The sequence below is a fragment of the Osmerus mordax genome, chromosome 4 (assembly GCF_038355195.1).
Source record: "Osmerus mordax isolate fOsmMor3 chromosome 4, fOsmMor3.pri, whole genome shotgun sequence".
NCBI lineage: Eukaryota > Metazoa > Chordata > Actinopteri > Osmeriformes > Osmeridae > Osmerus > Osmerus mordax.
The window spans coordinates 10,992,595-11,008,689 of NC_090053.1; the positions used below are offsets into that span (position 1 = coordinate 10,992,595).

The 16,095-nt window shown below is 49.4% G+C and overlaps 1 protein-coding gene across 1 annotated transcript in view; it reads right to left on the minus strand.

Moving 5' to 3' along the window:
* Nucleotides 1-6,010: 6,010 nt before the first annotated feature.
* LOC136941697 (phosphatidylinositol phosphatase PTPRQ-like) overlaps nt 6,011-16,095 on the minus strand; it is a 30,642-nt gene continuing 20,557 nt past the window's right edge. The window contains exons 38-63 of the mRNA XM_067234248.1: nt 14,599-14,925; nt 14,236-14,511; nt 13,955-14,106; nt 13,659-13,800; nt 13,186-13,461; nt 12,559-12,948; nt 12,226-12,344; nt 11,918-12,104; nt 11,363-11,604; nt 10,901-10,970; nt 10,545-10,703; nt 10,095-10,344; nt 9,913-9,986; nt 9,707-9,806; nt 9,477-9,605; nt 9,156-9,200; nt 8,629-8,655; nt 8,425-8,506; nt 8,156-8,246; nt 7,975-8,051; nt 7,640-7,774; nt 7,337-7,462; nt 7,051-7,196; nt 6,811-6,946; nt 6,509-6,632; nt 6,011-6,353 (exon numbers count right to left, since the gene is read on the minus strand). Of these exons, the coding sequence (XP_067090349.1) occupies nt 6,316-6,353; nt 6,509-6,632; nt 6,811-6,946; nt 7,051-7,196; nt 7,337-7,462; nt 7,640-7,774; nt 7,975-8,051; nt 8,156-8,246; nt 8,425-8,506; nt 8,629-8,655; nt 9,156-9,200; nt 9,477-9,605; nt 9,707-9,806; nt 9,913-9,986; nt 10,095-10,344; nt 10,545-10,703; nt 10,901-10,970; nt 11,363-11,604; nt 11,918-12,104; nt 12,226-12,344; nt 12,559-12,948; nt 13,186-13,461; nt 13,659-13,800; nt 13,955-14,106; nt 14,236-14,511; nt 14,599-14,925 (3,920 nt within the window). The 3' untranslated portion in view covers nt 6,011-6,315. The remainder of the gene's footprint in view (nt 6,354-6,508; nt 6,633-6,810; nt 6,947-7,050; nt 7,197-7,336; nt 7,463-7,639; nt 7,775-7,974; nt 8,052-8,155; nt 8,247-8,424; nt 8,507-8,628; nt 8,656-9,155; nt 9,201-9,476; nt 9,606-9,706; nt 9,807-9,912; nt 9,987-10,094; nt 10,345-10,544; nt 10,704-10,900; nt 10,971-11,362; nt 11,605-11,917; nt 12,105-12,225; nt 12,345-12,558; nt 12,949-13,185; nt 13,462-13,658; nt 13,801-13,954; nt 14,107-14,235; nt 14,512-14,598; nt 14,926-16,095) is intronic.

Below are 16,095 nucleotides of genomic sequence, written 5' to 3' on the forward strand. Positions count from 1 at the left end.
CCAACAGAGAGAGCTCCGCTCCAATGAGGATCATGTCACCTACGTCAGCCGCGTGGAGCAGTCGATACTCGGCATGAAAACCGTGAGTATTCGTGTGTCTGTGTGTGTAGTTTTTTGGGTGTTTTCTTTTTTCACCAGCACTGGTGAAAAACACTCATGTTTCTTTCAATATATTTGCCGGTACTGGTGAAAAACATTCGTATTCCTTTCTATTTTCTCTCTTTTTGTCCTAATATGTTTGTACTGTTCTGTCTTTCTTTCTACCCTGTCTCTCTCTTCTCTATACGTTTGTTCTGTCTCTTCCCTTCCTCTCTCCTCTATCTCACTCCTCTCTTTCACTCTTTTTCTCTCCTATCTCTCTATTTCTCCTGTCTCTCTCCTCTATTTCAATCTGTCTGTGTCCTATCTCTCTCCTCCTCCTATTTCTCTGTCTGTAGATCCTGTCTGTGCCCCACAGGCGCTTGGTGTGTTGCTGTCGCCTGTTTGAAGTGTCAGACGTCAACAAGCCTCAGAAACAGAAGCTGTCGTCTCACCAGAGAGAGGTTTTCCTTTTCAACGACCTCCTTCTGGTGAGCACCCTCATCCTCTACACCAGCACCTCTCTCTGGAGCTGCGCGCCTCCCAACTGACTCTCTTTCTGTGTGTGTGTGTGTGTTTGTGTGTAGATCCTCAAGGTGTGTCCCAAGAAGAAAACATCTGCCTCGTACACCTTCTGCAAAGCCATGGGTCTACTGGGCATGCAGTTCCATCTGTTCTCCAATGAATGTAAGACACACAGAACCTCAGACTCTCTCCTGTATCACTTATGTATGACATCACTTATGTATGACATCACTTATGTATGGTAGTTTCTCCTCCTCCTTCTGGGGGACTAACAGTGTGTGTGTGTGTGTGTGGATTATGTGTGTCCCTTCTCCAGGCTATGCTCATGGCATCACCATGCTGAGCCCCTTCACCTCCGAGAAGAAACAGCTGGTGAGTTTCTGCTCCCCCAGCGGAGAGGAGCTGCGCAAGTTTGCCGAGGAGCTGCGAGAGTCCATCACCGAGGTCAACGAGATGGAGCAGATCCACATCCAATGTGAGGATGGATACACGCATGCAAACACCCACACACTCTTATACCTACGCACAGGCAGACCCGCGAAAACGTCCATGTGCGCGCACACACACTCACAGAGACAAACATGCGGACACGCAACACGTGCACAACGCACATGCACACACGTGCACACACACACATGCAAACACATGCAACGCGCTCAAACACATGTACGCACACACGTGATGCGCACAGGGCAGGAGACAAGAGATAGAGGATAGAGGTCATGGCCTTTGGGGGTTTATATTTGTGTTGTACAGGGGAGCTGGAGAGACAGCAGGGGATCCAGCCTCACTCCTCACACACCAACGGCAGCCAGCTGGACACCCACACAGGACACGGGTCTCCCTCAGGTACCTCCCCACACACACCCTCCACAACACGGAGGGAAAAAGGGAAAGAGAGACAGAGAGAGAAAGATGGGGAGAAAACAAGACAGAATGAGATAGTGAGACAGAGAGACAGAGAGAGAGATAGTGAGACAGAGAGAGAGAGAGAGATGGTGAGACAGAGAGAGAGATAGTGAGACAGAGAGACAGAGAGAGAGAGAGACGGTGAGACAGAGAGAGATAGTGAGACAGAGAGACAGAGAGAGAGATGGTGAGACAGAGAGAGAGAGAGAGAGAGAGAGAGAGAGAGAGAGAGAGAGAGAGAGAGAGAGAGAGAGAGAGAGATGGTGAGATGGTGAGACAGAGAGAGATTCCCTCAGCCTCAACTCTCTCTCCTCAGGTCAGCAGGACACTTATGAGAAGACAGGCAACAACAACAACACAGTGGAGGTGAGTGACACACACTCACCCAGGTAAGTGTGTGTTCTGTGTTTGTGTGTGTTGAGTGTGCGCATAAATGTTCTGGCAGACTTGTGCTTTGATCTGGGTGTAGCGTGTGCTTCATGTGTATCTTTGTCAGTGACCTGAAATGAACTGGGTGTGCTCAGGCAGTTACACCACATATTAGATTTTCCTGGATATTATATTTCTGCTTGGGGAAATGGTCGAAGGGTCGATATGATACTGCCTGGTGTTGGCTGGAGTGTGCTTTATGGACGGTGTTGGCTGCAAGGGCTTCCCTCCATCAGTCACTATTAGTCTTCAGCTAACCGCTTACAGCCTACAGCCAGTGGAGCCCTCATGACTGCATCATCAGCCACTTTTAGCTTTTAGTGCACCGCTAACACATCAGACGTCTTCCAGCCTTAAAAAATTACAATCAGACCCAGAAGGTTTTTCTAAAACCATCTCCACTGCCACTCTCTAGCTTGATGCTATATCCAGTATGTCTGTGTATGTGTAGGTGTGTCTTTGTGAATCCAATCCAGCTTCTTTCCTACAAATGCCCAGAGTAAAGATAGAATTCCTCCCCCCCTCCCTCCTATCCATTCTCTTTCTTTCTCTCCTCTCTCCCTTCTTTTTTCCCTCCACCTGCCTTCTGTCCTTCAGAGTTGCATATAACTGTGTCAGGGCGACACCCCACCCTCGGTGTCAACTCCCCCACTACCCCAGTCGCTCTCCCTCCTACTGTGCTAGCACACACACACTTTAAACCTCTCCTTTCCACCTAGGTATGAATCTGGGCTGGCGTGCGTGTGTGCATCTGCATGCGCTCCCTCCCTGCATGCCTGCATGCTCGTGTGTGTAACCCACCAGAGGGCTGCGTAGAGGCTGCGTTCAGGCTGGTAACTCCTCATGCGTTCTCTGACTGTTCCTAAACTAGGTGTCAATTCACAACAGGCTGCAGACCTACCAGCTGAGCCAGCCCAGCATTGAATCCACTGCTCTGGCCCTGGCCGCCCCCCCAGCCCTGCACAGCCCCGGCCAGCTGGGGGAGCTCCGCCCAGAGACACTCATTCAATGCCAGCAGATCGTCAAGGTCATCGTCGTGGACCAGAGTGGGCGAGGGCGGATGGAGGCTTTCCTCAGCCAGAGCCCTACCTCCCACCGCTTGATCCAATCAGCTATGTCCACACCCGTGCATGTCAGGGAGGGCGACGGCCCCCAGCCTCCCCTGCCCCCGCCTCCTCCCCCGTATAACCACCCCCACCAGTTCTGCCCCCCCGACTCTCCTATGCCCCTCCACCACACTCTGCCCTACCCAATAAGGAGGAGGAATTCCAGCGGCTCCCGCAGCATCGTCTGACAAAACTACAATTCCCAGTTTCCATTACCAACTTCCTGATGGTCCATTCAGAGGAGTCTCTTATCTACAATACATACAATTACTTGTATATTGCAGAAGGGGGTAAGGGACTTAAATGAAAAATGAAGTTGGTTGGTTGAGAAGAAAATGGAGATGAGGAATTAAAAATAATACAGAGAATTCAGACGTAAGTCTAATCACATAATCAGTATTTTTGAATATCGAGTCGTTTTCAAACATTTGTAAAGACAGATTTTCTAATCTCGCATCTGCACATATTCTAAGATTGAATACACCGTCTTGTCTGTTTCTCTCACACATTAACTTGTAAACAAGACCTTGTGATTCCCACCCGGTTTATGCACCTCAAAACATTTTTCTTTGGCACGCAGTGTGGCTGTGATGTGTGTTAATGACTGTAAAAAGCTGCCAGACAGACTTGCACAGGCAGCTTCAGAAGGGGTGAGAGGGTCGGACCAAAGCCAGCATCCAGGATAAAGACATGGGCCTGTTCTGTCACTGGGCCTGAAGGACTCGAGTCTGTTTGGCTAAACCACAGCCACTCTCCCCTGTATAATCCAGATAGTGAGCAGTGTGACCTTGACACATGCCCATCGCAATCTGAATTGCTTTTTTCCTATTCAACATGTGAGTGGATTTTCAAGTGGAATGGAGGTGTATGTGTGAGAGTTTATGCGGGGGTTATAGCTAATACTCAGAATCTCTGTAGAATAGTGCTTAAGAGCTCAGGATAAAATGTACTTCTCATTACCACATATCTCCTATCCTCTGTCCCTTCCCAAGGGTTTAGAGCATTAAGCCATTGTATATTTAGCATACTAACGGAAGACATTGAAAAGGGCTGATTTGATTCAGTCCTGAACTGTTACAATACATTAATAGGGTTTTTTTCTTGGCCTATTCTGAACTAATTACTGTGAATAAGGGATTTCCATTGAATACACTTCTCATTCCAGGATTATTCTTAATCTGGGTCTGGGAGAGTACTCCTGGGATTAATGTTGTACAATCTAGTTCCATACAGGGTTACCTAATCTCACCTCTTATAGTATCTCTTATGGTCCCTTCCAGTCACCTGCTATGTTCTGTAAACGACTGCATGTTACAGAGGGATGTACACACACACACACACACACACACACACACACACACACACACACACACACACACACACACACACACACACACACACACGGCACACTCACTGAGCATAAAAATATTGACAGATACATGTTATTGATTAGAACACTGAATGTTGCATTATCAGAGTATGTTTATTTATCTATAAATGATTTCAGTACAATCCCCAAGTCAACCTGAATATTGTCATAATATTTTGAGCCAGTGAATTTAGTACAGGCTATGGATCTGACCCAGGAAATAACACAGATGTTCATTTTTGTATCATTTGCACCACAGAGTATATTGTTTCTTGTTACGGTGATATAGTTTGAATATATACAGTGACTGGAGTGCCAGTGTGTGTATCGACATGTATGTAGTTGTATAGAGAATATCTAGTTTAAATAGAGAAAAGAGCTATACAGATAAATATTAGATGTATACCCTGTTGCCATGACAGATGGAAAGGAGGCAGATTTTATATATTGCAGTTTTGTTACCATTAATTTGATCATATTACAGGTATGACATGATAGTAATGTCAATGATGCTCTTTAATGGTGTGAAAAGGGCTATGCTGTACAGTAAATGTAACACTGCAAACACAGACCTACTCACACACCAATTTACAAACATACACACACACAAACACACACACACATTAAAGCTGCCAAAATACATTTAAAATCCCCCATATGTGAGTTATCTTGAAAATCTGTTGATTTAAGAGTTATCAACCCAATTAAGTTTGTCTACTAAGTTGGAGTTTCATTTGCTACAGTATTCTACAGCATGATTTGCAGGAATTTGAGATTTTAACTGTATCATTGTTCAGGGCATGTTGAGTTGATTGGTCATTTTTCCACCTCCCCTTTCCTCTCCCATGCCCCCCTCCCCTATGGATGGTTGTCATGGAATTTAATCCAGTCTCTCCCACCTTTACTGTAAAGCACTAACAGTGACCTGTGCACCATCACAAAGTGTTTATAAAGAATATTTATAAGAAGATGAGAGTGTTTACCTATGGAATACAGTATTTATAAAGTTTTATGTTTGAAGAGAATGAAAGAATAAAGTAGTTTTTACTGGCGTCCTGACTGTGAGTGTGTGTGTGCGTGTGTGTAAAGACAGAATAGTTCCCATTCACAGTATAGAAAGGAAAGGAGGCAGAGGGAGATGATAGGGACATAGTAATACAGCAGTACAGTATAGTATACAGGATTTTACTTCTTGATCAAAACAGATATACTGTACACTCTGACAGGAATACTTCAAACACCCTGACAATAGAACAAACCAACACAAAAACAATATTTGGCTGAATAACTTATTTGACAAAACATAATAACCAAATGTAATACATAGTGAAATGACTAGTGCAAGATACTTGTATGCATCCATTCACCTCAAATGATTGTGTCCATCTCCACTCTCTCTCTCTCTCTCTCTCTCTCTCTCTCTCTCTCTCTCTCTCTCTCTCTCTCTCTCTCTCTCTCTCTCTCTCTCTCTCCTCTCTCTCTCTCTCTCTCTCTCCCTCTCTCCCTCTCTCCCTCTCTCTCTCTCTCTCTCTCTCTCTCTCTCTCTCTCTATCTATCTATCTATCTATCTATCTATCTATCTATCTCTCTCTCTTTCTCTTTCTCTCTCTCTCTGTGTTTCCATTGGTGAGGACTTGTGTGTGGGTGGTTGCAGAGAAGCTGTTGTTTAGACTCTTCTGGAACTGGTCTGGGGCTTAGCTCTGGTCTCATTACTCTTCTTCTCCTCTGCCTCTCGCTCTTTCATTCCTACCCCCGGTCTCTCCCTCTGTCTCTTTTCCCCCAATCTCTCCAAGTTTTCCCCCTTCCTACCTGGAAAGGTCTATTTGAGGGTCTTTTTTGGCCCTATGACTCAGCGAACTGTGTCTCTTCATCAGACACCAGGTGTAAATGTGTCGGTCATTACATGGTGGTCTCCTCCCATTCCAGCTCAATATCACCTGCAAACGCCAAGAACAGGGTGAGTGTTTGTGTGCAGGCTTGTTTGTGTGTTAGTGTCAATGCGTGTGCGTTTGTGGGTGTACTTGTATGAATGTGTGGGTGCTAGTGTTAACGTGTGTTTGCTTAGTTAGCGTGAATGTGTGTGTTTGCTTACCCTCCATTGCGTCCAGCGAGTCCATCTTCTCCAGGGCAGAGTAGTTGACGAACCAAATGGACTGGCTGTTCCCTTTACTACTCAGGAGGTCTAATGTGCTTTGGTGCAGGAACATGTACTGTGCCTGAGAGAAAAAACACACAAACACACATCTGAACAATTCTATTTTGCTGTCGAACACCAAATGACATCTGACTTGTGTGTGGGAAAGGTGAGAAAGGCCTGAGTTTGAGTGCGAGACAGGCTTGTGTGTGTATATGTGTGTGGGTGTGTGTGTGTGTCGTTAACTCGCATGCACTCACCAGATTCTGTACCATGCACATCCTCTCACTGCGTAGCTCTGCCACCAGTCCGTACACATCCACAAAGTCATGGTCACTGATGTGCTGAATGAGGTGGTCGAGAGCGATGAACACACCTGTCCTGCCCACACCAGCACTGTGCACAACACACACACACATAGACACACACACGTTCAGGTCATGGCACCACAGTATCGGCGCAGATTCAATTCCAGTTCCCCTCGTGCAGTCCAGTCCTACCTGCAGTGTACCACCATGGTGGTGTTGTCGTGCCTGTTGGCCCGAATGGCTTTGACAAACTGGATGAGAGTGCTGCTGGACTCAGGGACCCCATGCTCTGGCCAGGACGTGTAGTTGAAATGATGGACCACCATATAGTCCCCATGCTGCACACACACACACACAAATGGAAGGAGGAGTAGAGAGGAGGAGGAAGTCGCAATCAGTTCAAGAGGTCGTGAGCTAGATTTCTAGTTTGTGAGAGTGTGTGCAGTTGCATGAGTGTGTTTGTGTGTGTGAGAGTTACCCTTTCAACTTTGAGTGCTCTGACAGTCCAATCTGGGTAGACGTCCTCGGTCAGCTTGGTAATGATGATGTCGCCAAACACTGTCACCGGCTTGTTGTCCTCCGGCCAGTACTGGTGACACCGGATCTGAACACCCACCCACACACACACACACACACACACACACACACACACACACACACACACACACACACACACACACACACACACACACACACACACACACACACACAGGGTGACCCCTGATCTGAGGGAACTGGCATCGGATAGTCCTCATCCACCAGACCCAGAGAGACGTCTTACCCTGCCCTTCTCATAGCACTGTGTGAGCATGGCGATGGTGCGTGTCCTGGTCTCCCAAATCATCCTCCAGAAATCTGCCACAGTGCCAGGCAGAGGACCCTGGGTAGCTATGAACTCATTAGGACACAGATAGCCCTACACACGGAGGGAGAGACAGTAAAGAGAGAGAGACATACAGTATATAGAGAGAGAGAAAGCAATGAAGGTGAAGGTGCGCGAGCCAAAACACACAGATGTAGAGGTGTCCGATGCTCACAGATGGTGGGAGAGGCTAACTCATACCAGCAGTTCTGACTACACCCCAGGTTAGCTGCTATGCTGCCAGGGAAACTCACAGAGATGAAGCTGGCGTTAATGTAGTCCGACCCGGGCATGCCTGGCTCCGAGAGCAGCTTCACACGGTTGTTGTTGTCTGGAGAGCCAACAGAGAGAGAGTTTGTGTGTGTTCTGTACTTAACTAGACATCCACACAGAAGGAGACAGCATTAAGCAGCAGTCTTGGCCTGGTCCACCTACATGGCTTGATGTTGGTGAAGCGGTTCTTGGACCTGTTCCAGGGCAGGTCTGCATCTGAGGTCGCCAAGTCCTGCAGCAGCTTGGGAAGCTCCTGCATTCGCACACACGCGCGCACACACACAGGCAGACACACACACAGGCAGACACACACACAGGCAGACACACAGACACCGAATCTAGCAGCAGGTATTGTACTGTATATGTTCTATGAAAAGTAATCTTCTACTGTACAGTATATAATCACACACACAGTTTGGAATAGTACGTACAGAAAATTCCTCCTGGAACTTGGAATTGTCATTGGCACACAGGTCTTCCACGTGCTGCAGGAAGGACTTCTTATTGACCGGTCTGAGAGAGAGAGTCAAGGGAAGGGAGAGGGAGGCAAAACGAGACAGGTTGAACAGACATGTCATGAAGCCAATAACCACTAAGCAGCACTCAGTGTGCACATTAGCAGCAAGATAACTTACTTGAGGGACTTCCTGTAACTGAGAAGCCTGGAACAGAGTTCAGAAAGAAGAGGGTAAGAACCAGACTACAGTTACACACTCTCTTTATCGTTAGCAGCAGACACGGCTAACAGACACAGCAAACACAGACACAACTACAGTCACACAACAGGAGGAAGAAACTCGGGCTAGTCCGGTTAGTTGTGACAGTTAGCAAGAACAGAGAAGGCCGCTTCACATAGCTCACTCCACCTCAACCAACAGCATTGCCAGAGACACCAAACCACACACTCTCCTAGCAGCCTGACATCCACACACAGGTACAACAGCACAGTAATGAAAGAGGGATCAAACCACACATCTCTGACTGTGAGGAACACATACCCTGCCTAATAATGGTCTCCAGTTAGAGATGGATGAAGTGACTGACTATGTGATCTAGGGCTAGACTAACAGTGCAGTCCCCACGTACATGGGGACTTATTGACACCACGGCACAACAGCAACACACAGTGGAACGCTACACACACAGTGCCACCCAAACTTACTGGATGACAAATATCTCCTTCCGTCTAAAGAAGAAAGAAGAGTACCTGGAGAGAGAGCGTGGGCGAGGGGTTAAAAGCTAGCGTAGCTTTGTGCGCGGTCTCAGGCAAAGCCAGGAGGACATCACATGAAAGCAGCAGTGTGGACGTGTTGTTGTGTGTGCGAGATGGATACGACCAGAGCGTATTAGTCAAGTTGCATTACAGTGCATTACTATGGCAACTCCAGAACGGTGCGCCATTGCCTGCGGTCTACTGTTGGGCTTGGAAGGGGCTTAGCCGCATGCGCACACACACACACACACGCGCGCACACACAACTGACCGGTGTAGCTTCTCTTCCTTCAGTTCCAGGTCTGCCACAGTGATCAGCTGGTCTAGTTTAAACTTGGTCTCGATAATCTCCGCCTCTCTGGGAGAGTAAGTCCCGCCCTCCTTCTGGCGCTGGCGAATCCTGCCATGGGAAGAGGAACACGTCAATCACTCGGAACCCCGGAGGCCTGGCGCGGCGGGTGTGATCAGTCCGTGTGTGTCCCCGCGTGAGAGAGCTCCTACCTGACGGAGGCGTAGATGATGAGGATGAGGAGCACAGCCAGGAAGAAGGAGAGGAGGACGCCCAGAATGATCTGTTCATCCCGGGTCAACAACCCATCCACTGTGTTCGGGAGAGAGAAACATGTTTCTCCTTCGTTTCTCTTTCGTTGACTTACCGAGTGTGCTGTCTTTAGGGAACTCTGTGGGGTTCAAAGAGGTGTGTATACCTGCCGTTCTGACATGCTCGGAGAAATCCGAGTCAGTGTACTGTCCGTTGATGTTGGTGGCCCGGAATCGAAATCTGGCCAACACACAGCACAACACAGCTTAGAAGCAGCTCTGAACATCTAAATGGACTAGTTGTGTTTAAGAGCTGTTTGTGTGTGTATGTGTGAGTGTGTGTACTCACACATAGACAGTGTTAGGTTTGAGGGGTCCATTGCAGAGCGCGTCCGTCCTCTCCTCGGCCAGACAGTGGTCGTCCTCTCCTATCACGTACACGTCTGGAAGACGCTCGCCACCGTCTCGTACGAACACGCTCCTGTCCGCCGGTGCGTCCCTGGCACACGAAGGGTTAGGGAAGCCCGAGTCCGTCAGGTAGGGGGTTGGACGATGGAGGTAGGCGTTCTGCCAGTTGGTCAGATTCCTGCTGTCCATCACTGAGACGAAGGACAGATGGGCCAGAGGCCATCCAGTCACCAGAGGGTTGAAGGCTCAAATCCCTTTCACCACTTTGCTTCATTTGAACATCTATGTGTTTCTGACCATCTCTAACTTTGTGTATGTGTGTTTGAGTATGATGTGATCAGACATAGTAATGTCAAATGACTAACATAAATGAGTGAGTATAACAACATACCACCTGACTCTGCCACAATGACCTGGATACTACTGATTGGCCCATTGTCATCGCTATAGTAACAGTGGGGCATGAGGATGCTGATGCTCCTGGAGGTTACTATGGCAACTCCAGAACGGTCCACCAATGCCTGCGGTCTGCTGCTGGGCTTGGCAGGGGCTTAGCCACACACAAACACACGCACACACACACACACACACACACACACACACACTTTATCAGATATGATGATGCCACACATGAATGAGTAAGCAAGGCTCCCTGAGTCAGCAGAAGGCCAGTCAGAATGGTCTGTGTCAGGTCTGCTCGGAGGCAGTATGGAGACGTGGCAGGATCTAAACAGGGCCTCACTCTACCTTTGATCCCTGTGGTGATTTTCACCTCTGGGCTGGGGGGGCTTAAACCTGCTCCATTCACTGCTGCTATCTGGAGAGAGGGAGGGGAAGAGAGAGAGAGGGAGGGAGGGGAGAGAGAGACAGAAAGAGCGAGAGAGATAGAGAGAGAGAGAGAGAGAGAGAGAGAGACGGAGGAGAAGAAAGGGAGGGGATGAAAGGAAGGCACTGACAATGATGAGTGAGGACAAGGAATGACATTGCTGAGGGAGGGAGGGAGGGGAGCATGGAAGTTGCTGTGTTGCTCAGTGTAGAGATGTGCATGTGCCAGAATGGACACACATGTGCCTGTGTGTTTGTGTGTGCCCTTACATGAATGTCTGTTTGCGTGTATGTGTTATATGTATTTATGTTTGTATTTGTGTCCGTGTGTGACTATGTGTTTGTGTACGTGTGTGTGTATGAGTGTGTGAGTGTGCCCCTCACCCGTATGCTGTAGTTGAGTCCTCCCTTCAGGCCATGTATGACAGCGGTCAGGGTGTGGTTCTTGTGGTAGACCACGACCAGGTCATTGATGGTCATCTGCAGTTTACCCTGGCTATACACCTGGGCTGTGTAGGAGCTAATGTTCCCATTGGGCTCCTCGGGGGGAGCAAAGTTCACCAACACACGGGTCACTTCCTCTGGAATTACCAGCAAGGTCACGTTTGTGGGGGGGTCTCTGGGCTCTGGGGGGAGTAAAGGAGGAGAGAGAGGGAGGGAGAAGAAAAGCGAGACGGAGAGGAGGGTATAGAAGGGAGAGAGGGTTATAAAAGGGGAGAGGGTATAAAATGAAAGCCAGAAGCGAGCAAGAGAGTAAGAACTAATTCCAGAGAGTACTCTCAAGAATCGACCTATTCAAAGGAGCCTACATAATATTGTCAATATGGGGATTCTTTCACGAAGATAAACAAGCTGAGAGGTGCTGTTGTCAACACTCACAGACCTCAAAGTCATTCCTGTGTGTGTGTTTGTGTGTTTGTGCATGTGTCTGCTCCTAACCTTCCTCCAGAGTTCGGATTTTAAGGGGCGGGCTCGCCTTCCCGTCCGTCCGAGCGTTGATCACAAGTCCCGTGAAGGCGGTCACGGTCACAGAGTAGCGAGTGAACGCCGTCAAGTTAGACACCACCAGGGTCCTCATCTCCCCGGGAGCGCGGACCAGAGAGCGGTTGACCCATGTGCTATCCAACTGAGACAGGACCACGCCCAATAACAACAACTTGATTTGTATCTCCAGATTCGATGGAGTGCGTGAGGGTGTGTGTGTCTGTGAGAGAGGGACTGAACTGTGTGTGTGTGTGGTGACTCACAGAAAAGATGTCTATGAGATAGGAGGTGGGGCCAGAGAGCACCGCGGGAGCGTCCCATTGGATGCGGAGGCTGTTAGACGTGGGGGTCACCACCAGGGCACGAGGAGGGGCGTCCGGGTCTGGAGGGAGAAACAGAGGCAGAGGGAGAAACAGAGGCAGAGGGAGAAACAGAGGCAGAGGGAGAAACAGAGGCAGAAACAGGGACAGAGACATAAACACACATAAATACAGTGAACCGTTCTAAATCACAGCAGTGTATTTCGACAGAATGTTTGGGGAAAATTTGAAATGCGTACTGCCTGCACTCTTGTATGTGTGTATGTGTGTGCGTACTTCCAGCCAGTGTGCGCGTGGAGCTCCAGGGTGTGGGTTCCCCCTCCCCAGCGTTGGTCAGCGCCACCACTCTGAAGCGGTACTGTCTGTACTTGGCCAGAGACCGGAGGGTCACGCTCGGGTTCTCCCCAGAACCACCAGAACCATTCACAGGCACCACCTTCCTGGAATCCACACAGCCAGGGCCCAGAGTGGGGCCAGGCTCACCACCGGGGGCCGTGTGTGTCCCGGAGCCTGGGCTCCCGTCTGACTGGCAGGTGGTGGAAATAAGCTCCACGGTGATGTGGTACTCAGTGAGCATGCCCGACGCGGAGAGGGGCGGGGCCCAGTGCAGGGTCACAGTCGTGGGCGTGACCCCAGACACGTTGAGGAACCGAGGGACACCTGGAACTGCAGAAGAGGACCCGGGAGAGAAGGGAGCAGAGGAAAACACAAGTTCACACAACATCTTACAGCACAGGGGAGTGGTGTCCTGTAGATAAAGGGATCCCACACAAGCAGGGCTGGATAGAGCAGTATGTAATGAAGGGTCACACACTCCATTAACTGCAGCACCGTAGCAAGATGCAGTGTGTACACAGTACCCCACAGTGTCTAGGCAGTAATACCAATGTCCAGGAACCCTACCTGACTCAGGTTGTGTGTCAGCAGTGCAGTTGATCTTCTCCCCAGGGCCAGCGGAGTTGACGGGCGTCACAGTGAGTGTGTATTCTTCATCCGGGTGGAGGCCACTCACCACGTACTGGGGTGCGGGGGCCTGGTGTGTGAGGGAGTGTGTGTGGGAGTCCACCTGGATCTGGTAGAAGAGGATCTGGCCGTTGGGGTTGGTGGGGGGTTCCCAGGTCAGCTGTACTGAGTCCCAGCTCACCCCTGAGCACGAGAGGTTCCTCACAGCATCGGACACTGGGGACGTATACGAAACAGAAAACACACACACATTCAGAAAACACACACACACACATACAGAAAACACACACACACACAATCAAAAGGTGGAATCAAAAGGTGTAAACTAAAAATGTGTCCAAGATATTTTTCGTCTTGGTGTTCATTTGTGAGGTCTATGTGTGAGATCCTGCTGGTGTGTGCTCGCTTGTCACCTGACTCGTTGGTGGTGAAAGAGACAGCGAGGCTGAATTGGTCTCCATGGCCCACTCTGGTGTAGCTGCACACACTTATCTCATAAGAGCTGTGAGGCCTGAAGCCTGCCAGATGGGCTGCTGTCCACGGACCTGAGGAGTTCTAACACACACACACGCACACACACACACACACACACACACCAGCGGAAACAAGAGGTACACTTCAACAGGAGAGCACACACAATCACATGAAATCCATTCCTAGTTGAACTGGTGGTCTGGGCCCAGTGTGTGTGTGTGTGTGTGTGTGGTACCTGGTATGAGACTGTCTGTGTGTTGAGCTCGTGGATCCTGAAGCCGTAGTGCGTGACCACTCCATTAGGCTCCAGTGAGGGCTCCCAGCTGAGCCACACAGAGGAGGCAGTATGGTTAGAGATGGATAAATTCCTTGGAGGGGACATCGGCCCTGAAACACACACACAGAGACACACACACAATATGGAGGGTGACAACTAGGCAGGATCAGGCTCGGGATTTGGGGTAGATGAAGTGGGCGAGGGGGGTCAGAGGTCAAAGGTGACCGTGGGGATCTGACCTGCTTCGTCAGTGTGCAGCAGCAGCAGGAGAGCAGGGCCCGAGCCCTTGCGCGTCGCGGCGGTGATGGAGAGGTTGTAGGATGTGTAGGGCTGGAGCTGGGTGAGGGTGAGGGTGGTGTTGGGGGTCTGGGTGGTGTTGGACCCTCCGGGGCCAAACAGAGTGACGAGGTACTCGGTTATTTCTCCGTTGGCCTCCAGGGGACGCTGCCACGCCACAGACAGAGAAGACGAGGACAGATTCCTGCTGGACACCAGCACTGGGGCAGAACTAGGGACTGGAGAGAAGGGGGAGGGGGGGGGTTAGGGGGGTGTGTGTGTGTGTGTACGCATGTGTGTGTGTGTGTGCGGGATAGAGGGCTCACTGTCATCGTCCGTCCTCAGATGCAGCGTGCTGGTGTGATTGTGGGCCGGGCCAGCTCCGGTTGCCGGAGTAACCGTAACCACGTAGGGGAAGTACTTCCTGAGTTTGGTGAAGAGGAAGACGTTGTCTGTGGTCGTCTTGGTGATGGTCTTGTTGACCAGGGAGGGGCCGGCGTTGGGTCCTGGGGGGCCGGGGATGTGGCCTGCCTCTTGTAGGGTGAGCAGGTAGAAGGGGCGTCCGTTGGGCTCCTGGGGAGGGTCCCAGCTGACGATGATGGCGGTGGAGCTGAAGATCTGGGCGCTCAGGTTGTGGACCGGGTCACTGGGGACTGGGGGGAGGAGGGGAGTGGTGTTACTCTCCAGGACTGAGCAGCATTAGTACTGGTACTATGGAGTTATACGTAAACAGCAAATTAGCAACATTGATCCATGGAACAAACACACACTGGGCCCTTAGGAGGAGAAACATGCCATTAAACTGTGCAGTAATGATCTTTATCATCATCATCATTATTATTGTCATTATCATCATTGTCAGACAGTCATAATATTGGGCAGATTCATAATTACAAACATTTATACAGTGGAACCAGGAAACATTGAGGAAGGAGACTTTTCAAAAAGAAAGATCAAGTTGAGAAAGTTGACATTTCACAAGAGCAGATACTCATCCCGAACACATCCACTTCCTGCGTTCATCCACTTGGCCCCTCCCCTGGTCCCTAAGCCTGCCTACGAAGTGTAGTTGAGGATCAACCAACACAAGAGAAAGGGAAAGTGAAGAGAAGGTTGACCATGCCCCCTTCTCCTCTACACTATAGAGGGTGAGTGGAGGAAAGTGGGGTGGTGTGTGCGGGTCTGAGCCCAGGGATGTGAGTCCCTGCTGGGCTTGGCTGGGCGCGAGACGCAGGGTGGTCTGGAGCTCCGGGGCTTGGCTGAGTGAGGCTGGAGCACAGGTAGAGACACACAGTCAGTGGCAGTAGTTAGAAACAGAGACAAGAGTTCTAAACAGTCGCCTGCTCATGGGTGCAGTCTACACAATTTTTCCCAAAATCACATAAAAAATCTTTTGAAAAATAATAATTGCAGCCTAAACTTGGAAAAGATACAAGATGAAAACATATTTGCTTTTCTCGTTAGTTGTCTGATATTCACTGGCTGACGTCTGGACCAGAATTTATTATACGTTAATTACAACATAGGCCTGCAGTACTTAACAAGACTCAGACTATGAAATGCAGTCTTACAATCCTACAGTAAACAATACTGTGCTATTTTGGAACCACAGGTTTCTATAACATTTTCCCCTGTTCAGTAAAAGGAAATACAAACTGGTTGTCTCTGAGTTACAATGAGCTCAGAAGGACAAAAAGGGCCAGTTTGACTGACAGTTATCTCCTTCCACTAACAAGCAGAAAGCCAAACCTTTAAATCTCAGAGTTTTTACGTGATTTTATCAAGAGCTTGGGAAAAAACTGCGGAGACCCCCTTTTTTTCTC